We start from the raw sequence: 25,434 nt of genomic DNA on the forward strand, positions 1-25,434 counted from the left end.
CAACATTTGTGGTAAGGTATGAGCTTTCCTGAGTCACAGCTCACATCTTCAGATACAGCTAGAACATGAATCCATCTGTCCTTATATCTTGGAGAGTGGATTGATTTCAGATGCCTAGGTCTCGATTCAATCCAGGTGGATGTATTGTCTTGAGCTTTGTTATTGGTTTCAAAAACTGATAACAGTTAGAAAGAGAGACCGCTGAATTACAACTGATAACGAAGCTCAAGACAGCACCCACCTGTCAGATAGGCTTGCAGCATATCTGCCATGCATTATGCATCATATGTATTTTGTATATGTATTTTGCTTCCGTCCCTCTGAGTACATGCAGAGTGGAACCAGAGTTGTGTAGTCTTGTTGCTAACTGCTTATCTTTCCAGCAAGGTGTTTTGGTTATATGAGTTCCTGCAGAAGCCTGAGAATGAGACCTTGGATTTAGTACAGAGACTGAACTGAGCTCCTCTTCCCTCACCCTTGTTCCCAGGCGATGAGCGAGGAAACTCCTAACTGCTTCTCCCTCCTACTGGTGGGGGGAAGGAGAAACTGACCTATAATTGATCCTGCTTTACCGCCTTTAGGCATTCCAGTCAATTCCCTTGTCGCCGCATCTTGATACTGGTATTTACCCTAATAAACATCTTTAACTCATACACTGGAGTGATGCAGTAAAGTGTTTGGGAGAAGTACCTGGCAAGACCTGACACCACCTGGATTGAATCAAGGCTTCCTGTCTCCTTACCAGTGCTGATTTCTCCACACCTACCACCCCTCTGCATACCCCACCCTATTCAATCACACTTGCTATTGTCATCCACCAGCTTTTGTCATTTACCTGCCACTGTCATTTGGCACTTTCCAGGATATAAGGACTCACATTCTAGCTGAAGAAATGAGTTGTTGTGACTCATAAAAGCTTATACCCTACCACAAATTTTGTTAGTATTATTAGTACTACTGGACTCTTGCTCTTTTCTGCTTCTACAGACAAATACCCATCTTGATCTACCCTCATTTTTCAAGTCAGCCTTTTCAGCATTTTCCCATGTCCTGTGATTTGGTTCTTTTGCCTTGCTGGCATCACATTGAAATCAGGCCTCTGGCACCCTTTTTGAAATGGCGTCTCCCCAGCAGCCATTTTCTCATCCCGAAGTCTGTCTTTTCCCTGCCAACGCACACTCTGTCTTTGCTTCCTCAGTGTAACGTGGGCTGGGCCGGCAATGGAAACATATGCGGACGGGACACGGACATCGATGGTTATCCAGATGAGCCACTGCCCTGCATTGACAACCACAAGCATTGCTCACAGGTAGAAGGGGGGGGCACAGCAATGGAAGGGGGAGTGAGGAAGAATGTGTGTGTGAGAGAGATGCCACAAATATGGAGCTTGAAAGATCGTCTTTTCGCGTACCAAGGATACATTCTGCTGACTTCTTTAAAAAATAGATGATATGTTTTATATGCATCAGGGCGTAGTTTCCAACGGGAGAGCCGGGCACCGATTTCACTCAAAACTAGCATGGCTTGAAAGCATTTCACATTGGCTTCCTGTCACATTTTTATCCCCGTATTCCTCTGAGGAGGACAAGGTATGAGGTAAAATGATGAGGGGAGGAAGATATAGGGTTGGAGGTGTTATGTTGTGTGTTATGTAGCGTCAAGTTTCCTCCAACGTATGATGACCCTATGAAGGAAAGACCTCCAAAACATCCCCTCATTAACAGATATACTCAGATCCTGCAAACTGGAGGACGTGGCTTCCTTTATTGAGTCAATTGACTGTAACATCCAGAATATTTCTCTAAAGTCTTGTTTCTTTTTCCGCTAGATGTGTTCTGACTCTCAATCTTCTTCAGTGGCTGTAAAAAAACTAAAAATACGTTAATGTTTAGGATGTTTCATGAGTGCTATATTTTGTGATAGGATAAGGTTTTTTCCCTGCATTTTACATAATACTTCAATTATGAGTCTGATTTGATTTTGTTAGAATCTCCAGGACAGGCAGACAGACAGATATTATGGCATTTTATTCCATTTATATACTCCTGCATCTATATTCCTCTGACTGAATGGTGCCGCTCTGGATGAGGTTCTTATTAGGAACGCTGTCAGATCCAAAGCAAACATCATTTTGCTGGATCCTGAGGAAATTTTGTAACAAATTTTCCAACAAAATTGAAGAAAAAATGACTTTCCCCCTTCCGAAATAACAGACCAGGGCCGATTCCAGACGGCCCCCCGCCTTGCGAAACGTCGCGCGTCATTGCGCGTCGTCGCGCAGAAAACGCGAAATATCGCGTTTTCTCGCGTGAGTTTTGCGCGACATCGCGCAAAACTCGTGCGAGAAAACGCGATATTTCGCGTTTTCTGCGCGGCGACTCGCAACGTTTCGCGAGGCGGGGGGCCGTCTGGAATCGGCCCATATCATGGTAATGGGGGTGCAGCTGGGCTAGCTTCTTAGGACCCCCAAACCTTGGAAGGTGTCACCATTATCCCACCTATACATGGGCATAAGTCAAATCAAAGAGATGTGTAAATAAAAAATTAAAAATGAGATAAGCCCCAAATTATTTTGTTCAATGTTTTGCTCCTGCCTTTGTTGGGAGGCTGTAACCATTGTTTGTCTGCAAGATTTCCTTTTCATCCCATACGCCACACCGATTTTAACTTCACAACAACCCTGTAAGGAAGGTTAGGTAGAGAGTGTGTGACTGGCTTAAGATCACCCATTGACCTTCCATGCCAGAGCGGGCCTAAACTGCTATACAATACTGTTTTTCCCTTCTTCGTGTAGGAAGGCTGAAGCCAAAACATTTAATTCAGTAAGATTATGCTTATCTTTGGCTGGCTGGGCACATCTTTCCTTAGATGTCCATAATATATATTTATGATGTATTTATTTACTAGAAACAAGCTTCTTATTAATTATTATTAATGCATCGACCGACAATCTGTCTTAGTCTAATTTCTTTTGTCACCCTCTCCCTGAATTTATTTCGTCACCCCTCCCCAAATTCAAACAGGACAACTGCCGGTTTACGCCAAACTCAGGACAAGAGGACGCAGATAACGATGGCATCGGGGACCAGTGTGATGACGATGCGGACGGCGATGGAATCAAGAACGTAGAGGTGCTCAGTGCCCGCCTTCCTGTTCCGCCTGGGTGGAGGAGTGGGCAGGGACAGCTCTCCCCAATAGCCAGTGCAGTCAGCTGCCAGGTGATGCAGCATTTCAGGGACTTCCACATCCTACTTGGGCCTGGTTTTGACAGCCTCCAAGACCTGGACCACAGTGAACCATCTTTCAGCCCAGCAGGACGTACAGAAAATCCCAGGTTTGGTCCTCTACATCTCCAGTTGAAGGATCTCATGTGGCAGAGGCTGGGAAAGACCTATGTTTACAGGAGACTTTAGAAAACCACAGAGGACACAATATTGGTCTTCTTGACTCTTGGCCAATATGTCACTTCCTGGTAAAACCTGGAAGTGATAAGGGGTAGCTCTAGGAATCACTAGAAACTCGGTGGTAAAACCTGTTTTACCCAGAAGTGATGTAGTGACATCAACGACATTGCAGGTTTTTATTTTATTTTTCTCCTGTTGCCATTCAGAGCAGTGAGCAACAGGGCTTACCAGTAGGAGGCCTCTTGCCATAGCAGGAGCCCTGGCAAGTTTATACGTTATCCAAACATCACTGTCAGTATGGTCGTATATCCTCTTTCTGTCTCTGTCACCAATACAGGATAACTGCCGTCTGTTCCCCAACAAAGACCAGCAGAATTCAGACACCGACTCGTTTGGGGACGCTTGCGACAACTGCCCCAATGTACCCAACAATGACCAGAAGGACACTGATGGCAATGGAGAAGGAGACGCATGTGACAATGACATCGATGGGGATGGTGAGGGCACCCCAGATGAGGAGAGGGAAGGGGTGGCAGTGCTGGCTCTTGGGAAGGCATGATGAGGCTCCCGTTCCCTAGAAGCAGCATGCAGATCTGGTCTTTTGTGTTTCCCACACAAACTGATCAGGTGCCATAGAACCATCTGCAACCATCTGAGAGCTAGTTTGGTGTAGTGGTTAAGAGCAGCAGGACTCTAATCTGGAAAGCCAGGTTTGATTCCCCACACCTCCGCTTGAAGCCAGCTGGGTGACCTTTGGTCAGTCATGGCTCTCTCAGAGCTTTCTCAGCCTCACCCACCTCACTGGGTGTATGTTGTGGGGATAATAATGACATACTTTGTAAACCATTCTGAGTGGGTGTTAAGTCATCCTGAAGGGCGGTATATAAATCGAATGTTTATTGTTATTATTTGTTGACGTTGTTGTTGTTGTGGCATCCTCAGTTTGATTTCGAAAGTACCATCACCCTACCCGAAGTGGCTGGTCAAACTTTTCCAAACAAATAAAGTTATGCCACCTCTGGAGAAACTGCTCGAGGCAACTGACAAAGTAAAACATGATAAAAAACATAACATAAAATTATTAAAAACGAATAAACTGTAAAAACCTAGCATTAAAAAAGAGCCATTCACTGCCCATTTGGAGTATAAAAACAGCATAAACCACAGCCTTAAATAATCATAATAAAATAGTTGTTAGGCTAGAAGCGATCGTAAAAACAATGAAAAGATCAAATCCCAAACTGAAAGGCCTGGGTACAAAGAAATGTTTTGCCCTGGTGCTTTAAAATCAGTAGGACATCAGGCAAACCTCAAGGGAAAGAAAATTCTACAGATGAGGTGCCACCACTGAAAAAGCTCTGTCGCCTCCCACCTCACTTCTGCAGGAATTGGGCGGGGCAAAGATTTGGGCTTGTGGGGACTGGACATTACTAGTGGCATTGAGGGAGATCTGAGGGGACAAGCAGGAAATGAGCAAGATATGGCCATATGCCCAGGGGTCATTTCATAGAAAAAGAGCTGCAGGAACTCATTAGCATAACTCATTAGCATAACTTATTGGCATATGCCACACCCCTTGACATCACTGGAAGTATGTCATTAGCATAACTAATTTGCATATGCCACACCCCCTGACCTCACCTATCCTGGCTGTTTTGGACCCAATCCTGGCCATTCAGGGCCAAAATTGGGCCCAAAATCGCAAAAAGCTCCAGCGACACAGAGGTCAATCTAAACTCCCCTCTGTCTGGAGATCAGGGGGCGGGGCCACCAGCCATGTGACCATTTTCAAGAGGTTCCGGAACTCCGTTCCCCCGTGTTCCCCCTGAAAAAAAGCCCTGCTTTGAGCCTTTGAGGAACTGAGATGCAAATTTGACTGTTTCTTTCTCCTTGTCTACAGGCATCCCCAATGGGCTAGACAATTGCCCCAAAGTACCCAACCCACTGCAGACAGATCGGGATGAAGATGGGGTGGGCGATGCTTGTGACAGCTGCCCTGAGATGAGCAACCCAACTCAGGTTGGAGCATTTGGGGCTGGGATAGGAGGGGGGGGCATTGGACTCTGAAGGGTGTGGGGGCCATGAAATAATGGCCAGTAGGGAGTCCTAGTTCTGAATTAGAGGATGGACTATACCACTTTGGTCTACAAGTGGGGTGGGAGATGCTTCAGAGTTGGATAAGCAAAAGACATAAAGTGTCTGCCCCAAGGAGCTTACAGTAAAGTTCTTCTTTTCCCCTTCTGCTGGGGCAGCACTATGGGCAGTCTTCCCCCTCCCCCCAGCACAGGGCTCTTGATAGCTGTTCTAGTTGCTGATTGGCATAGGGCCAAGCTGCAAGTGACGAATGACACTTGAAAGGCAAGTGGAGCACAAGTGGAGGGCAAGTGAACAGGGAGAAATACACTTGCTGTTCAAGTGTCATTCGTCACTTGTAGCTTGGCCCTAAGACCGCCCCTGGAGAGGAACGTGAACAAATTTAACTCCATATCCTCAAATTGTATTGCAATTAGACATGAAGATAAGGGGCGGGGGTTAAGGAGCTAAGCAGAGCTCAGAGGCGGGAGAGGAGCTCAAAGCAAGGCTCTCCTAACTGGAACTGGATTGCAAAACTTTTCCTAAAACGAATTTTGTAGGGCTTTGCCATTAACAGGTAGAGTTGCGGAACTCTAGCACAGAAGATGTGAAGTACCCCAGGTGAAAAATTAGCAGCACATTTAAATTTGTAAACAAGATTGCATTGCATTGTATTGTCGAAGGCTTTCATGGCCAGAGAACGATGGTTGTTGTGGATTTTCTGGGCTGTATAAATCCACAACAACCAAGATTGCATTGCTTTAAAAAAAAACCCGAAGTGATTACACGATAAAATTTTGAAATGGCAGAATTGGAAACCTGATTAAAGAGAAGTGTCAGGATTTGAAATCGAATGGAGATCTTGGAAATCGACCACTGTTTGAATCAGTGGGAAATCTCATCTCTGCCAAAAGCAGATTGCATGGGGTGAGGGGCGCTGTTATAAATGGGAGGTGTTTTGCTCACTGGCGTCCCTGATGTCTTTCAGACAGATGCAGACAGTGACTTGGTGGGCGATGTGTGTGACACCAACGAGGACAGGTGAGTATGATGCAAATTCAAGAACGTGGAAAGATGTTCTTCTCAGGGTCGACTTATTTTGCAATCTGAGTTTTATCTTCCATCAAAATGACTGACAAAAATGAAGCTGCTATGAAACCTGAGCTGTATTTACTTTCTGCTAAGACCCAATAGATAAGTGGCATAGCACAGTGGCTAAGTTATGAATGTGGAAGAACCTGGCTTGAATTTAGCCTCTGCCACTGACTCAGCAGATGGTCTTAGGCAAGCCACTTAATTTCATCTCTCTCTCTCTCTCTCTCTCTCTCTCACACACACACACACACACACACACACACACACACACAATCTGGGAATAAGAGTATTGGCCCACCTTACAAAGCTGTTGTGAGGACTCCTGAGATATTGGCAATGAAGCACTCAGAGTATGAACTCTCTAAAAGTACTGTAAGAATGCTAATGAAACTAGCATATTGGAATTCTGTGTAAAGCAAAGTTGAATTCTGTGGCCCACATAGGCCGTTTTCACACTACTAACCTGCTTCCATAACATTGCGAAACGTTGCTCAAAAAACATGGAAGATAGCATCTTCTCGCGAGAGTTTTGCGCGATGTCGCAATTTATTTTCCATAATTTATTGAGCATATTTCATTTAGCCAAGGGGTGGGGCAAACAGTTATTTGGGGCCCTATCCTGCCGGCCCCTGGAAATCTAAGTGTGCCACCTGTCAGGCTTCTGAAATCTTATCAGGAAGATTTGGCAACAGATTTTGCAAAGATTTCCTATCTTTGCAAAAAGAAGGACTAGAAACTTGATCCTAGAAAAGGCTGGATTCTCTACCCCCACCCCCACCCCATTTGCAAGGGGGCTCCTTTTTCATACTTCCCTTTCGCATCGCTCATGCCATCCCCTCTTGTCTTGTCCAGCGATGGCGACGGTCACCAAGACAGCAAAGACAACTGTGCGGAGATCCCCAATAGCTCTCAGCTGGACTCAGACAACGATGGGTTGGGGGATGAATGCGACAACGATGACGACAACGACGGCATCCCTGATTATGTGCCCCCTGGCCCTGACAACTGCCGCCTTGTGGGCAACCCCAACCAGAAGGATTCGGACAGTGAGTGCCAAAGGAGGAGGGATGGGGCTGGATTCCGGTGCTGCACAGTTTAAGTATTATTATTCTGAAGCAGCGGGGGGATCAACATTCAAAAGCTGGCTGGTTTTATTTAAAGAGAGCCAGTTTGGTATAGTAGTTGAGAGCGGCAGGACTCTAATCTGGAGAACCGGGTTTGATTCTCCACTCCTCCGCTTGAAGCGTAGCTGGGTGACCTTGTCACAGTTACTTGGCGCTCTCTCGGAGCCCCACTTATGTCATGAGGATAATAGTAATACACTTTGTAAACTGCTCTGAGTGGGCATTAAGTTGTCCTGAAGACGGTTTATTTATTATTTATTTGTTTGTTTTATTTGGCTTATATCCCGCCCTCCCCACGAATGGGCTCATGGCGGCTCACATCATAATTAAAACGCGATAAATTAACAGTCAGATTTAAAAACTTACATTAAAATACTCCGGCGCCATTATATATAGGCTACTTTGGATACTAATAAAAGACCTGCATAGGCCATAGCTGTGGGTAAAACGCATAGCCGAGGGCAGTCATAGAAGAGGTAGCAGTCTTAGATAGGATAAGAGGGGATATCATCCTCCTCCTCCTCCTCCCTGTTCTGATTTTGCATTTCCCTTGTGGGGAACGAACCCACAAGTCTTTCGTCTCGGACAAGTTTCTCTTTTCTCAAGCCAGATTTCTCTCATGCAAATCACACGGCTTGGATTTTGGATAATGTTTGCGAAAAAGATTTTGATCTTGTTAAGCAGTGCTGATCATGAGTATGCCATTTGGGTACTAGGAAACTAAAAATTACCCCGGCACCAGGGTCCAGTCCAAATCTCTCCCCCACACCTCTGGCGGCTGCTTTTTGAGTTTCATTTACACAGTGGGAGACTCGGTCATGGTTCATCAATGTCGGTGGTTTAGAGTTCAGACAGACTAGAATCCACTGTCTGATCGAGACTGCTTCAAGGTACACTTGCAGGCTTACATGATGGTATAAGCAACATAGAAAGCTGTCATTTCAGGGAGAAGGGTTTGAGCCTAGCCTTCTCACTGGCGTGGTACTTTTCTGTTTTAAGCAGGCCGCCTCATTATCCTTCAACCAGAAATCTGTACGGTTCAGACATCAGTTAATCCCCTTAACAGCCATTTGTAAGAATTAGGCTGTTCCAGGGCAACTGATCTCTGTAGCCTGGAGATCAGTTGTAAGGGAGATCTCCAGCTATCACCTGGAGGCTGGCAAGCCTCTCAGACCCTCCAGCCCAATACTGTGTACTCTGACTGAGAGCAACTTTTCAGTATCTTGGATATTAGATGCTCAGTCAGTGAGGCATGGACACATCCAGACACCTTCTATCAAATCAGGAGATGCCAGGGGTATGGGACTGTCCATACATAACAGGTGCTCCGTCACTGAGTCAGGGCCTCAGAGGGTGCAGGATGGGGGGGCAGACCTCTGAAGATCCCTAGCACTTATCCATGCTTGCAAATGCATATACACGAGGTATACATAGTCACCCTATGGTTCTTGGAGCACTTTTGCGAGCATACTTGGCGATTCTTCCCATGCCTGCAGGCGATGGCATAGGGGACGCGTGCGAGGAGGACTTCGACAACGATACAGTCGCCGATCCGATAGACGTGTGCCCAGAAAGCTCCGAGGTGACGCTAACCGACTTCCGCGCGTATCAGACGGTCATCCTGGATCCCGAAGGTGATGCCCAGATCGACCCCAACTGGGTGGTTCTTAACCAGGTACAGTGAGGTGTGCTGGATTTTAAGAACTGAAAAATCCATGCGCTTGAGAAATGGGGCTGCATAAATGGGGTTGATTTACTCTACCACGGAAAGGCAATCCATGAATAAAATGAGCCTGGTCTTACAGACTACACGGACAGTTGACACACTGTGTAGGGCTCTGGTTGGCAACTAATTTTTAATATAGGCCATATTTTGAATTCAGGAAAGGTTGTTGGCTTCATGCCATAATTCACCTGCACCAGCTACATGGTAGGCAAAGGGCTCTTTATCCCTGTCTTCTCTATGTGAATAGCAGCAGAGGCCTTGGGCAGTGTAGCTGCCCATTCCTATGTGCCTTTATCTTTTCACTCATGCAGGAGTGAATAGCTGAGGTGCATCATGGGAGGGCTCTGCCAAGGCTGAGGTTCACACTTGGCAGGGAGGGGCTTCAAGAGCCCTTTGCTCCTGGTTGGGGGAAAAAAGAGCTGAGAAGCATCAGAGGTCTGGATCCTTGGACAGAAGTGTCATGCCCGATAGGCCAGGCAAAAAGACACAGGGGCTCCACCGTGCCCCTTCTCTCTGATCCTCTCAGCATCTTCCTTCCTCTGACTGTCATGTTCTCTTCCCTCCCACAGGGCATGGAGATTGTGCAGACGATGAACAGTGACCCAGGCTTGGCAGTAGGTAGGAATTGCTTTTTATATACCCACCTTTTTGGTACAAACGTATTGGCTTGGATCTTAGGGAGTGTGTGTGTATAAGGACACGATTTCTCACTCACCTTCCCCCTTGCCTTCCCAATCCCCTGGTGGTGGTGGAGAGTGCCCTCAGGTCAGAGTTGACTTACGGCGACCCCTGGTGGGGGTTTCGTGGCAAGAGACTAACAGAGGTGGTCTGCCATTGCCTGCCTCTGCAACCCTGGTCTTCATTGGAAGTCTTCCGTCCAAATCCTAACCAAGGCTGACCCTGCTTAGCTTCTGAGAGTCAGAACACATGAGACAAAATACCTAGATTCAACTCGTGTTCTCTTACCTAAAGGTTTGCCGGGAAGTGTAGGCGTCCTTGCAGCTTAAAGTTTAGCATTTACAGTGCAGGCATCCTTGCAGCTTAAAGTTTAGCATTTACAGTGCAGGCGTCCTTGCAGCTTAAAGTTTAGCACTTACAGTGCAGGCATCCTTGCAGCTTAAAGTTTAGCATTTACAGTGCAGGCGTCCTCGCAGCTTAAAGTTTAGCATTTACAGTGCAGGCGTCCTTGCAGCTTAAAGTTTAGCATTTACAGTGCAGGCATCCTTGCAGCTTAAAGTTTAGCATTTACAGTGCAGGCGTCCTTGCAGCTTAAAGTTTAGCACTTACAGTGCAGGCGTCCTTGCAGCTTAAAGTTTAGCATTTACAGAGCAGCAAGGAGGGAAGTGCAGGCGTGGGGCGCCTTTCCTCCTACTCTAAAGGTGCATCACGGCATTTTCCCTTCCCCTCACCCAGCCTGGCCCTGCAGAGCGACGCCTGGCTGCACCAGGAGACTTTAAGTTGCAAGGACCCCTGCACATCCCTCTCTGCTGCTCTGTAAATGCTAAACTTTAAGCTGCAAGGACGCCTACACTTCCCGACAAACCTTTAGGTAAGAGAACACGAGCTGAACCTAGGTATTTCATCCCGTGTGTTTCGACTGTGAGATCTGACGAGATCAGGCTCACCTGGGCTATCCAGCTCAGCGTCCCAGACTGTCCCCTAAGACCTTCAAAATGCTGATAGTGGAGGCCTCAGGACTTGTGTAGACAAAAAACTGTACAGAGTGACGGGCTGCAGTGAGTACGGGGAACCAGATGAAATTGCCCTTCCCTCCTTCTTCCATCAACAGAAATTCTCTTGGCTCAGGAAGAGTGCTGACCTGGTTCGATCGTCCCCTCACTGTAGCCCTCCCCAGCTGCTTTGGGTCCATGCAAGTCCCATATCCTCCAGCATTAACCATTTGTGGAGGTCTACCAGGAAGGGTGAGAAACAGGGACATCTGCTCTTATTCCCCTCCCTACAGGTCTGGTAGTTTATGTCCACCCAGGGAAGCGGTGGGCAGGGAGTTGCAATGGTTATTGATGGATGTGTAAAATAGGGCCAGCCGGTAAACAGACACACACCCCATCCATGTGTCTTGATTTATTTATAATATTTCTTCACCTCAGCCCAGCCTTCCACCATATATGGGCCTTCAAAGTAGCTTACGAAGTCCACAGAAACATGATAACAAGTTAGCAATGCTCCCATTCCTGGGAAACACATTGCTGGATGTTAGCAGACCAGCCGTTTTCCGGGTTAAACCAGCTAGGGCGCAAACCTTTGAAAGACTTCTGTGGCTTCTACCAAGAAATCTTGATTCGTTTTTGAGACTGTGGAGGGGAATCTTTGCTTGTGGTTGCTGTCATTTATTTGTGGGACTACGTTTCCCAGGGTTCCTTGGGCGGCAGGCATGAAAACATCTTAGGCCTTGAATCTGCCGTCTGTGGTGCCTTGGTGTTTTGCTGGTCGCTCCCTCTGCCTGCTTCCTCCAGGACCGACTGAAAGTATTTAGTTGGCCAAAGCAAGTTACACCCATCACTTCTTCCTGTCATTGATGCAGGCTAGAGTTGCCAGCTCCGGGTTGAGAAATTCCTAGAGATTTGGGGGGTGGAGCCAGGAGAGGGTGGGCTTTGGGGAGAGAAGGGGGCTCAGCAGTATATTGCTGTAGAATTCACGTCCAAAGCAGCTATTTTCTCCTGAGGAAATGATGTCTGTGGCCTGAAGATCAGTTGTAATTTCGGGAGATCTCCAGCCACCACCTGGAAGCTGGCAACCCTAACTGCAGGCAGTGATGTGAGTTTGGGGAGAATGCTTGTGGGTGCTCATGCGAATGGCAAGAAGTGAGTTGACCCTCTGTGGTGGATCGGTGCCTTTCTCATCGTGCTGTCACAAGCAATTGGTTGGGTAGCTCGACTAGACAACCAGTCCTCCCCGTCCTGGGCAAGATGTTTCTTAACCGCTTACCCACAACCCTGCGGCAGGGTATACGGCATTTAACGGGGTCGACTTCGAAGGCACTTTCCACGTGAACACCATTACTGATGACGACTACGCCGGATTCATCTTTGCCTACCAAGACAGCGCCAGCTTTTATGTGGTCATGTGGAAGCAAACGCAGCAGAAGTACTGGCAGGCTACGCCCTTCCAGGCCATGGCCGAACCAGGCCTGCAGCTGAAGGTCAGAGATCTTTCCCCCTTCTTGCTAACATGTGCAACAGCTTTATCTGGTTCTCGGATTTTGAGGATTCTCATGGGCATAATCTGAGCAAGAACGCTGAAGCCCTGTGGGATTGTTCTTTCATTGCATGGCTTCCGGCTTCCTGTCACATGCTCTCAATCTACCAGTCCTATTCTTTTCCATCTCTAGCTCAGTGGAACCTCCATAGTCCAAGAAAGTCTACCTCTGAATACCAGCACAAACATGTTGCCTTTGTGGGCGGGCTTTTTATGTCTCTTGGTGCTTGAATAAAGTGAGAGATCAAACCACCTCAGACTCCTCTATGCAGAAACCAATGTGGTATAGTGGTTAGAGTGGCACACTAGCACTTGGTTCAAATCCCCAAGTTCAGGGCTGTGTGACCTTGGGGCAGTCCAGGGCTCATTTTGAGGGGGAACATGCTGGAACGCAGTTCTGGCAGTTCTCCAAAGAGGTCACATGTCAGGTGGCCGCATCCACCTGATTTTCGGCCATTTCGGGCCTGTTTCAGCCTGGATGGGAAACTAAATTGCCCAATTTGGGCCTAAAATCGCCAGAATTGGGCCCCAAACAGCCAGGATTGGTCCCGAAACAGCCAGGATCAGGCCTCCGATGGGTGGTGGATCACTCTCCCACTCAGCAGCGGCCCAATCCTGACCATTTTGGGCCCCTTTTTGGCCATTTTCAGCCCCTTTTTGCCATTTTGGGCCCAATTTTGGCCCTGAATGGCCAAGATTGGGTCCAAAACAGCCAGGATAGGTGATGTCAGGGGGTGTGGCATATGCAAATCAGGTATGCCAATGACACACTTCCAGTGATGTCAAGTGGCATGGCATATGCTAATGAGTTATGCTAATGAGTTCCTGTAGCTCTTTTTCTACGAAATGATCCCTGGGGCAGTCATTCTTTCTCAAACTACCCTACCTTACAGGGTTGTTGGGACGATAAACTGGATAAGGGGAGCACCATGTCTCCCCTCCTAATTCCTTAGAGTAATGGAGGGATAAAAGTGGGATAGATACGAGGCCCAGGAGATTTAGAGACAGAAACACACCTGGCTAACCTTCTCCAAATTCCTAAGGGCACGGCACTGGTAGAATTATCTACTGGGTGAGCCTCAGGAGGAATTCCCCTCCCATGTTGCCAAAAATTATTGGTAGTAGAGGAAGCATTGATTATGTGTGACATTGCGGATTCGTGATAAGACCACCCACTCTGAATGTAAACTTAAAATATGGCTTTGTGGAGCAGGTTGGGATTAATTCTTGCACTACAGTCCTGAGAGAAATACCTCATTCTCCTCCAAGCTTCTGCATGCCCCAGAAAGGGAACAGAAGACTCTAAAGAAATGTTATGGAGTCTACAAATTCTATGGAAGACTACAAATTCTAGAATCTACAGAAGACTCTAGAGAAATTCTATGGTTTTACCATAGAATTTCCAACAATTCCTAGAGCAACATGATGTCAGATCTGTGTTTTCCTGGAAGTGATGTCATGGTGCATGCGAAACCACATGCATGCCCATGTCCCTTCCCTGCCTAAGCTCCTGCTACCAACCCTAAGTCTGTCCCTGCTGCCTCCCATGACGTGGAGTCCAAGTTCCCGAGAAATGTGCCGAGATGCTTGCCGGGGAGAAAAGGTTAACTTAGAGTAGGGGTGGCCCTTTTTCTACTATCTGAGGGCTGGCGCCTCCCCAGCCAAGCTATTCAGGGACGAGGTTCCCCCAGCCATGCTGTCCCTACTTCCTTTCTCCCTTCCAAATTGGCTGGGGAGAATCCGGCCCCACCTGGGACGTCTCAGTCCCACCTAGTGAAGAAGACCGGCTGCAGTCCTGTTTCATGCCTCATTTGGAACAGCCACGGAGGTGGCCGCCTGGGAGAGAAACAGCATATGTCACAGCGACAGATGTTTTGAGCGTGAGGAAAACGTCTTTATCTGTTAGGAGGGTTGCGACTTGTTTTTCAGCAGAAGGCCTTTCAAAGCCGAGTCCCAGCAATAAAACCATAAAACCTGTAATATATTTTAGAAATGGGTTGATAATCGGTAATCATTAATGAATAAACAAACAGGGGGTTAAGGAGTCGTTTGTCAGCAACCGTAATCAGAAGCCGCTTGCCCGTCAAAGGCCTGGATAAACAACGGCCTTCAAGGCCCACTCGAGCACAGCAGGGTCCCTCATCTGCGGTGGCACCGGAAGGCCACAACAGAGACATCCTGCCAGCCTCTTATTTATTTACTTTTTAAATACCCTACCTTCGTCTCCATTGGGGAGCAAAAGCACCTTACATCGTTTCCTCTCCTCCATTTTATCCTCACAACAGCCCTGTGAGGTAGGTTAGGCTGAGAGTGCGCGACTGGCCCAAGGCCACCCAGCACGCTGCCATGGCCGAGGGGAGATTCAGAAATGGGTTTCCCAGATCCTAGTTTGACGCTCTAACCAGATCTTTAATGAATGAGGAGAAATACATGTCAAAAGGCGTTCCCTACAACATCACAGGCCAATGTAATGCTATGAACATATGAAGGTACCCAGTACTGCGTCAGACCATCTGTCCGTATGGCCCAGTCTTGTCAGCTGTGGCTGGTGACGGCTTTAGAGAGTCTGGGATGGAGGGGGTTCTTCCCCAGCAACCTAGAACTGAATTGGGGACCCTCTACATGCACGGCACTTAGAGCAGAACCACAAGTGACAAAAGGCACAGGTTGGACACTTGTCAGCTTCCCTCAAGTTTTGATGGGAAATGTAGGCAGCTTGGCGGAATGTTGGACAAGTGACAGTTGAAAAGTCCATTGGACAGCAGTCAGAGAGCGAAGCTGCGAGACCAGGATGCCTACATTTCCCATCAAAACTTGAGGGAAGCAGACAAGTGTCCAATCTGTGCCTTTTGTCACTTGTGGTTCTGCTCATAGTCTGCCTCAGAGCCATATTCCCCCTTCCTTAGGGCATGCAAAATTAATTCAATGTACATATACCCATTTAAAAATTTCAACCAACAAGCAACAAGTGTAGATTTGTTTTGCAAACCAGCCCCCCCTTCTGCAAAGCAAACTGAAAAACGAGTTTTCAATAACCCTTAATTTACCAGCTGCTTCTAATGCTTCCCCTATTCTTGCTTTCCTTAAGCTCATGTGCTAGCTTATCGCAAAGCCAAAAAGTATAGGGTGGGGGTAAAACACTGAAATGTCTTGAAATATACTAGCAAAGAGTCCAGCCTCACCTTTAAGACTAACCAACTTTATTGTAGCATAAACTTTTGAGAGCCACAACTCTCTTCATCAAATGCATCAGATGCTGAAGAGAGCTGTGGCTCTCAAAAGCTTATGCTACAATAAAGTTGGTTAGTCTTAAAGGTGCTGCTAGACTCTTTGCTACTTTGCTACTGCAGACTAACACAGCTAACTCCTCTTGAAATATACTGGTAGTGAACCCTCCCTCCTTTTCCCTCTCTGCCAGGCAGTGAAATCGATCACGGGCCCTGGTGAATTCCTACGTAATGCTCTGTGGCACACGGGCCATACTCCCGACCACGTGCGCCTGCTCTGGAAGGACCCGCGCAACGTGGGTTGGAAGGACAAAACCTCTTATCGTTGGCGCCTCCTACACCGGCCTCAGGTGGGCTACATCAGGTGAGCGGCCAGTTTGCAGGGCTGTTACGAATTTTTCTGCATATTTTTAAAGGTAAAATGAAATTAGCTTCATTACAAACCAAAGAAGAAGAAGAATTTGAAGCATGACATTTTAGGATATCCTCAGTCCAGAAAGTGTGATCTTACAGAACTCCTTTAGCAGAGCTGCAGCTAATATGAACCACTTAGATGTAACCAACCCATGCACAACATTGGAAAGCTAGCAGCACTGGTTTAGATTTTCTGCATATTTTGATGATTTGATAGGATCAGAAAGGTTTTGATTTCTTCTCATTCCAAAATCCAGAATCTCAGGGCCAGAAATTTTATAATGAGGGTGTCCCAAAAAAATCTGGGGAGAATGAATCAGTGCAAAATATAGGTGGTTGGCTTGAAATTGTTTAATAAATATTTTAAAAATTCAATCGATTTTTTTTAATTTTTAAAAGGCATAATACTTGGTCATTATATAGCATTTTAATTCTTCAGAGCATCTTCGGATGCATTGTTTAGCTTGTTAACAAACCAGTAAGGCAGGCCAATATTACTATTTCCCTTTTGCAGATGGGAAAACTTAGGCTAACAGAGAGTGGCTTCCCAATAATTTTTTATTTAAATAAATTGTTCCTTCACAAAAACTGGGGCTCCTAGTTTGAGTCCTTCATCATGTAACTTTGAAAGACTGCTTTGTTTCCACTACATCCCTGCTGGGAAATAAGAAAAACAGGAATCAAGGGCAGTATCTTGGAACAGTTAAGAGTGGATTTTGTGTATTATAATATAAACATTTCTTGCGAGTGATCACCTCGGCTGAAGCTTTGCTATTATGCACAGATGGATTGAAAGATTTGTACGGTGGAAGATTGCCCCCTCCCTCTTCTGTGTTATGCAGTTTGGCTCACTTGCCTGAGCTGCCTGCCTTTCTACTTGCAGCCCGTCACTGAGACATTTTGGTCCTCTATGATTCTGCAAGATGTGGAGCCCCCAAGATTGATTTGGGGGGAATGCGAGAGGGCTTGGAAAGGGCACCAGCTTTTTGTCTTTCCCTCTATTCCCTCCTCCTCAGAGGTTTTATTCCTTCTTTAAAAATCTGGCCAGCCCTCATTCTGGGTTGACAGCTCCAGGAGGTGGGCTGGGTTTGTGTGCGTTGATGGGGGCGCAGCATGTTTGTGCAGCCCCTGAGGCTTCTGGGAAACTGTACACAGTCACCCCCCCCCAAATCACCACCCAATTCCCTTCCCTAAGAACCATTCACTTGTTGGGCCCCAAGGCCCATTGTCTTCATCGCCATGGCAACCCAATGCTGGGTGGAATGCTTTGGCCTACCACAGGCCTTTTAAAATGCAAAGTCGCTGAACAATGAGGGGAGGCGGGGAGAAGTAGAAGAGGGCAGAGATGGAGGAGGAGGAGGCTTGGGGCCTGGGAACTTTCCCTCCTTCTCGGCATGACCATGAGAAAAAAAAATTGGCTCCCTCTCCCTCCTCACTTTTCACTTGATCAGGATTTCTGTTAGGTTTCCCAAATCTCTGCGGCTGTGTCAGACAGGGCAAGCCAAAGGAAGCGAGATACTTCTGTGCAATCCACGACCAACCTTTAAAAGTAGTTTCCGGTGGGTAGTCGTGTTGGTCCATAGTAGAAGAGCAAGATTCGTGTCTAGTAGCAGCTAAAAGATCAACTAGATTTCCAGGGTATGAGCTTTCCAGAATCAATTAAGGGAGCTTTGACTTTGGAAAACGTATACCCTGGAAGCCTAGTTGGTCTCTGAGGTGCTACTGGACCCAAATCTTGCCCTTTAAAAGTATTATCTCATGATTCTGCAAGGTGTAGGAAGTTCCCTGGGTCAGCATCCTTGTGAGATTACTGGACGTGTTTACAGTTTCTCTGTGCGAAATAGGCTTTCTACTTAGACCATCGCTCCATCTAGCTCAGTGTGATATTCTCTGACTGGCAGCTGCCTTCCAACACCTCAGGAAGGCAAAAATCTTTCCCGTCTTTGGCTATCTGAATCAAAAAGAGTCCAGTAGCACCTTTAAGACTAACCAACTTGTAGCATAAGCTTTCGAGAATCACTTACTACAGACTAACACGGCTAACTCCTCTGCATCTTTGGCTATCTGCTATCCTTTTAACTGAAGATGCCAAGGATCCAAGATGCCAAGACCCTCTAGCAGCAGATACCAAGGCCTGGACCTTCTGCATACAAAGGAAGTGCCCTCTCACTGAGCTATGCCCCCCACCCTTGTTATTTATAGATATGCAAGTCAGGTATATTGGAATTAGGCAGGCATAGCAATAGATTGAGCCCTGACCTGGATAGCCTTGGAGCCAAAACACACGTTAAGAAATACCTAGGTTCAGCACGTGTTCTCTTACCTCAAGGTTTGTCGGGATCTGTAGGCGTCCTGGAAGCTTAAAGTTTAGCATTTACAGAGCAGCAGGGAGGGAAATACAGGCGCCTGTATTTCCCTTCCCCTTCCTGCTGCTCTGTAAATGCTAAACTTGTTCTCTTACCTCAAAGTTTGCTTGGATCTGTAGGCGTCCTGGAAGCTTAAAGTTTAGCATTTACAGAGCAGCAGGGAGGGAAATACAAGCGCCTGTATTTCCCTTCCCCTTCCTGCTGCTCTGTAAATGCTAAACTTGTTCTCTTACCTCAAAGTTTGCTTGGATCTGTAGGCATCCTGGAAGCTTAAAGTTTAGCATTTACAGAGCAGCAGGGAGGGAAATACAGGCGCCTGTATTTTCCTTCCCCTTTCTGCTGCTCTGTAAATGCTAAACTTGTTCTCTTACCTCAAAGTTTGCTTGGATCTGTAGGCGTCCTGGAAGCTTAAAGTTTAGCATTTACAGAGCAGCAGGAAGGGGAAGGGAAATACAGGCGCCTGTATTTCCCTCCCTGCTGCTCTGTAAATGCTAAACTTTAAGCTTCCAGGACGCCTACAGATCCCGGCAAACCTTGAGGTAAGAGAACACATGCTGAACCTAGGTATTTCTTAACGTGTGTTTTGGCTCTTGGTGAGCCCGATCTTGTCAGATTTCAGAAGCTAAGCAGGGTTGGCCTTGGCTAGTAATTGGATAGGAGACCTCCATCGAAGACCAGGGTTGCAGAGGCAGGCAATGGCGAACCACCTGTTAGTCTTTTCTCATGAAAACCCCACCAGGGGTCAGCTATGAGTTGAGGGCACTCTCCACCACCAATAGACTGACGTGGATGGCCCAGGCTTGCCCAATTTTATCATACCTTGGAAGCTAAGCAAGCTTGGTCCTAGTTAGTACTTGGATGGGAGGCCACCAAGGAAGTCCAGGGTCCCTACACAGAGGAAGCAATGGCAAACCACCTCTGTTCGCCCCTTGCCTTGAAAACTCTCTGGGGTCGCCATAAGTCAGCTACCACTTGATGGAGACTTCCATATGCACATGCAATAGATAGCCTTCAAAGTGTGCCCATGGAGTAGCCCCCAAAGATTTTTCTTGTAAATTCACACCTCGTTCGCCGGTCTGTTCCATACAAGGGCATTTCCTCACTTCTAATCTTCCTTGGCTCTTTCTTCCTCCACAGGGTGCTCCTGTACGAGGGACCCCAGTTGGTAGCTGACTCAGGCGTCGTCATTGACACGACAATGCGAGGGGGCCGCTTGGGGGTTTTCTGCTTCTCCCAGGAAAACATCATATGGTCAAACTTGAAGTACCGTTGCAACGGTGAGGCTCAGAGCGCATGGAGAACTTGGGGTTGTGGCATGTGCGGGGGGCGGGATTCTTGTTGCTACGCAGGGGTTATTTCGTAGAAAAAGAGCTGGAGGAACTCATTAGCATGACACATTAGCATAACTCATTAGCATATGCCATGCCCCTTGACATCACCAGAAACGTGTCGTTAGCATAACTGATTTGCATATGCCACACCCCCTGACATCACCTGTCCTGGCTGCTTTGGACCCAATCCTGGCCATTCAGGGCTGAAATTGGGCCCAAAATGGCAAAAAGGGGCTGAAAATGGCCGAAAAGGGGCCCATTATGGTCAGGATCGGGCCACTGCTGAGCGGGAGAGTGATCCACCACCCATCAGAGGCCCGATCTGGGCCGTTTCGGCCCCAATCCAGGACGAAACAGGCCCCAAAGGGCCGAGAGTCAGGTGGGTGGGGCCACCTGTCATGTGACCTCTTTGGGGAACTGCCGGAACTGTGTTCCTGCACGTTCCCTTCAAAATGAGCCCTGTTGCTAAGACTCGTGAATACAGTTGTTGCAAAAGTTTGCCTGAGGAGGAACTAAAGAACATGGAGCTACCCTGGAAAAGGGAACCACAGTGGCTAGTTCTCACCATCTTCCCTGTAACATACAGGATAATTCAACCCATGTTGTCATGTTGTGGATTACACTGTCCTTGCGCAACATCACTGGCTGTTACTGGCAAAGATGGGGAAACTCGCAGTGTGCCAACGTCACAGCAAATAATTGTAAAGAGATGGCCTCAAAGCCAAGACTGGGAGGAGAGTGTTAGGCCTGTTTCTAGGCAACCGAAACGCACAACTATCATGGGAACTGAGAGCAACAAGGGATCTGTTGGGGGGTGGGGCAGGGATGAAACAGGAAGTGAGCATTCACTGGGGAGGAAACAGGAAGTGAGCATTGGCTAGGAAGGAAGCAGGCATTGTCTAGGGAGGAAACAGGAAGTAGGTGTTGGCTGGGCAAGAAACAGATATTGCCTAGGGAGGAAAAAGGAAGCGGATGTTAGTTAGGAAGGAAACAGGAAGCTGGTGTTGGCTGGGAGGCAATTTTTAAACGTGGAAGCAACCTGTTCTTTTGCCTGACAGGAAGAAATGCACGGGTGGGGGGGACTGGAGTATGCGTTGGCATTGAGCTGGCGCACTAATGTCACCTTTGGCAAAAACCAGATGTGATATAAGGGACACTCTAGGATTTGCAAAAATGCCATGGCTTTGGATCCCCATTGGAGAGAAAAGCAGGGTATAAATAAAATAAACGAACACAGGACTGCCTCGAAAATTGGCAGCCCTGTTATGTTTTCCTTTCCGTACAGAACATGTACGATCAGTGGGGAAGGGGATTGCCATAGGATGACAGTTTTTGAGTCGGGGCTTCTGCTTAGGTCTCATGCTGCTTCTCAGCGCATACCTAACTAAAAATGAAATATTGGAGCTTCCTGATCAGAAAAGACAGTTAAAGAATTTCATGAGAAGTAAAAACAAAGTTTCAACAAGGCTGTTGGCTTTGAAGTGGGATTCGTTGAATGCTGGCATGACAAGCCTGGGAGTCTGTGCTGGGCAGTGGACACGCATGTAGATTTTGCCAAGCTGGGTGGTCTTCCCATCTTCTTCGTTTTTGGGGGGGCAAAAAGAATACATAGGAATGCTTTCTTATCACTGCCCATTTTATTGTGAGGGACCAAGGGAGACCAGATACTTCCACGACTGTACCTTTTTGAGCACCCTTGTGCCAGCCAACCTCAGATCAGAATCAGTGCACACACAAGCCCCCAATTCAACCCCTTAAAAAAAGGCACCATGAAACATTATCCTCAAGCGCAAGGGAGTGATTGAAAGCAGGTGAGGAGTCCCTCCCACACTGCAAGATGCGCTGTGCTCTCCGAAGAATTTCTTGCTAGGCATATTTACACTAAAAACAAAAGTTGGTTATATGTCCATTACACTGCCACGATTTCTTTGTCCCAGTGAATACTGAGTGATTGTCCGTGGGCAGGGTACCGGAACTCTCTGTTCTCCCCAGCCTCTTTCACAGAGCTACAATTCCCAGATTTCCTCGGGGCAAAAGAATGACAATTAAACCAGTTTTTATTCGGCAGTACAGAAAACTGACACTGGCCTTCAATAGGAATTCCCTCTTGCAGACGATGTAGGAAGAGATTTCAGAATCAAGCATGTAGAATTCTCAGGACCCTCACTGAGTTACAATTCCAGGGATCTTGTGGGAAACCAGGATAGTTAAAACTGGTATAAAACAACTTTAAGGGTGTAGTGCAGATATACTGTTCATAGAGGCCTTAATGGCCTGGTGAAACTTTTCATAGTACAGAGGTCAATAACACCCCCTGGTAAATTTCATCCTATTAAGCCTCTCTTAAGAGGGCAAAACATTTTTTCTCCAGGTTGTTGGGAGCTCTAATAACGGCCCGTTCCACACGTCCTTAAAGGGACGGCCCACTCACTGAACACTGCCGGCTTCCCCCCTTGATTCCAGACATCTCCGTTTTCAAAACAGTAGCAGGCTGTTTGGCTTCCATTTTTCGGCGCCTTTTCTGGGACCGCGGGAAACTGCGTTCTCAGAAAAGGCGCCGACAAAATGGAAGCCAAACAGCCTGCTACCATTTTGAATATGGAAATTTCTGGAATCAAGGGCGAAAGCCGGCAGTGTTCAGTGAGTGGGCCATCCCTTTAAGGACATGTGGTAAGGGGTTAGTTTAAGCCAGATTGATGGTCAACATTACCTCCGCATTCAGAGGCTGTCAATTTCTGAATATCAGTGCCCGGAGGCAGCATCAAGGGAAGGCCTCAGGTTTCTATGCCCTGTTGTTGGTCCTCTAGATAACTGACTAGCTACTTGGGTGAGCCAGGAGGCTGGACTAGATGGACCTCTGCTCTGATCCTCCAGGGTTCTTACATTCCTTCTTCTCATATTTTTTTCTGTCTCCCTCTTTCCACCACAGACACCATCCCCGAGGACTTCGAGCCGTTCCGCCGGATGCTACTTGAAGGGCCATGAAAGAAGAACAGAAGGAGCTCTTCATCACCCATGCTAGTTCAGGACCTCTCTTCCCAAGGACTCCTGGTGGCTTACCCCAAGGTGGGCATCTGTTGCCCCTCTCTCTCCATACACCAAGGACTGGAAAACTGACGAACTTCACACTGCAGCAACCAGAAATCCAAAAGCTGCAAACCTGGCCAGCAGTCTTGTCTGTGGGGTTCGCTAAAGCAGGATCCTTGGCTACAGGAATCAGAAAGGATTGTGGGGCAGCGAAGGCACCAGCCAATCAAACGAGGCTTTTACCGAGCTCATTCTCGCCTGTGCTGTCGAAGCCCTCTGGAGTTGTGCCTTCTTCCTTTGGGAAACAGTTTGCCCATAAAATTTTGGCTGTTTTTTTCTACCTTCTGTTGTTTGGATGGTGGGCAGGGCTGGAAGGTATCTCTAGTCTGAATCCAGTTTTCGAAGTCGCCGCTCATTTCCCCAGACCCCTTCTATAGTGTTCTGGATTTTCATACTTTGGGCTGTTCTCATTATTTATGTTGTATGGGATCCTCTTCCAAAAACAAAACAGCTGGCAACAGAGCACCCAGCCCTATATACATTACTGATTTCCATGTCAGATACCATGTTGAAAGTCGTGGTTCTCTCTCTGCCTCCCAAAGAACCCTGGGAACAGTTGTTTGGTGAGCATGCTAAGAACTTGGATAAAGGTACCAAGCCTTCTACCCCCTCTCTGAGTCTCTCTACACGAGACATCTTACACCGGGACACTCAAGTGTAGGAAGATGCAATGTTAGCTTGGAAGCGTAGTTTTAAAAGACAGAGCCAAAGGCTCTGTCAATTTCACCTCTCTACACAGAGCCTGCAGAGAGAGTTCCTCAGAGGGTTTGTTAATTTCATCGCCTCCCCCAAGGCTCTGTCAATGTCACCTCCCCTTAGGGGGGGTGAAGATGAAATTAACAAACCTTCTGAGGAGTGATCTCCGCCAGCTCTTTGTAGAGAGGTGAAATTGATAGTCTTTGGCTCTGTCTTTTTAAACTGTGCTTCCCGGCTAACTTTGCATCCCCTTACACTTGTGCATCCCCATGTAAGATGTCTCATGTAGAGAGACTCTCAGAAAACTACACTTTCTCGGGTCCCTTGGGAATACCTGTTTGAAGCAATCCTGTTAGGAATATATGCCAGTCGAGGGATGCTCCAGGCTGAGTGCATCAAAACACCATGTTACACTCAATATTATAATAACCATTATTCAGTCCTTTCTGCTGCCCTGACTTTTCCTCCTGGCTGTAGCATAAGGAACTTGCCAGCACTGAGTCGCCCTGAAAACGAGCTTTCTCAGCATCTGGGCCTCAGCTGCAGCCCTCTGTCCATCTTCCACTGACCCTCAGACCAGAGGATGGCTCAGTAAATCCCCTGGGGACCCCCCCACACTGGAAATTTTGCAAAAAGAAGCAAGAGCAGTCCTTGGCTAGGTACATCCCCAGCAGGCACCCGCATGTGAACCCAGAACGGCAGGAGGCCGGGACAAGTGCAATATTAGTGGAAGAACAAACAACACTGCACTCCGTCCCATCCCTCCAGCTGCCCTGGAAACCAGTGCCTGTCTGGGACGCTAAGGGCCTCTCAGGCCTTTCTCACATAGTGGATCCTTCAAGGCACTTGTCTTCATTGTTGGGCTCTTCAGTTTGAGGGAGCAATACTCTGTAAAAAAAAAAAAGTTCAGAAGTTTAGTGGGGGTGTCTTGACCCCCCACCCCACTCAATCTGCTCCCCCAGTGAACTCACAGAGATCTTTCTCAAGTCTCACCCAGGTCCCCTGAGCGTGGAAGCGGCCGCTGGCACTCGGGATCTGGGAATTCAGTTAAATAATCACTCGCCTGGCCGAGGCACTTGGGCGTTGCTGTGGTGATGAGTGTCCCAGCAACGGTCAAGTGAATGCTGCACTCGCAGGCAGCAAACAGCCTTTGCTGCCCCCCCCCCAAACTTATTCACTCCAAAGGGACTGCAGAGGCTGCATAATGGAGGGGGGCTCACTGGGTGGAAAACTGACAGGGGCAGATTCCCCTTCCCCGCCCCAAACACTTTATGAAGTTCGGAAAGAGGATTCGCCCTCGTGAAATTTCGAGCACCTGTATAATATTCTGGGAGTTGGTGCAAAACAGGCAATTTGGTTCCAAAGTTCCTCTCTGGGACCCGCCAAGGTGGCCACTTTCTTCCTGCAGACCTGTTGCTCTGCTTGCAGCACGGCCCGAAGTCAGAGAAACTGGGTGGGCAGATCTTTCTGTCTGTCTGACATGCCAAGAATGTAACAGGGCAAGATTCGCCCCCTCCGTCTCAGCGCACAGGCACAGTGCCAGTGGGGAAATTTGGCAGCCTCAAGGTCCACCTGTTGGCAACTTGGCCACGGAGCTAGGAGAGGGCTTCCTTTGGAGAAAGCTGGATCGGTCCCCCCACCACTTCCCTCCCTCACAATTCCTTACTTGCCTTTT

General features: G+C 47.5%; 1 protein-coding gene across 1 annotated transcript in view; it reads left to right on the top strand.

Moving 5' to 3' along the window:
• THBS3 (thrombospondin 3) overlaps positions 1-23,343 on the top strand; it is a 49,453-nt gene extending 26,110 nt beyond the window's left edge. Inside the window, exons 12-23 of the mRNA XM_054994418.1 lie at positions 1,199-1,309; positions 3,024-3,131; positions 3,742-3,901; positions 5,305-5,423; positions 6,466-6,518; positions 7,425-7,618; positions 9,193-9,371; positions 9,992-10,040; positions 12,386-12,582; positions 16,057-16,229; positions 19,783-19,922; positions 22,906-23,343. Coding sequence (XP_054850393.1) covers positions 1,199-1,309; positions 3,024-3,131; positions 3,742-3,901; positions 5,305-5,423; positions 6,466-6,518; positions 7,425-7,618; positions 9,193-9,371; positions 9,992-10,040; positions 12,386-12,582; positions 16,057-16,229; positions 19,783-19,922; positions 22,906-22,961 — 1,539 coding nt within the window. The 3' untranslated portion in view covers positions 22,962-23,343. The remainder of the gene's footprint in view (positions 1-1,198; positions 1,310-3,023; positions 3,132-3,741; positions 3,902-5,304; positions 5,424-6,465; positions 6,519-7,424; positions 7,619-9,192; positions 9,372-9,991; positions 10,041-12,385; positions 12,583-16,056; positions 16,230-19,782; positions 19,923-22,905) is intronic.
• The last annotated feature ends 2,091 nt before the right edge of the window (positions 23,344-25,434 follow it).

The sequence above is a fragment of the Eublepharis macularius genome, chromosome 1, assembly GCF_028583425.1.
Source record: "Eublepharis macularius isolate TG4126 chromosome 1, MPM_Emac_v1.0, whole genome shotgun sequence".
NCBI classification, from domain to species: domain Eukaryota; kingdom Metazoa; phylum Chordata; class Lepidosauria; order Squamata; family Eublepharidae; genus Eublepharis; species Eublepharis macularius.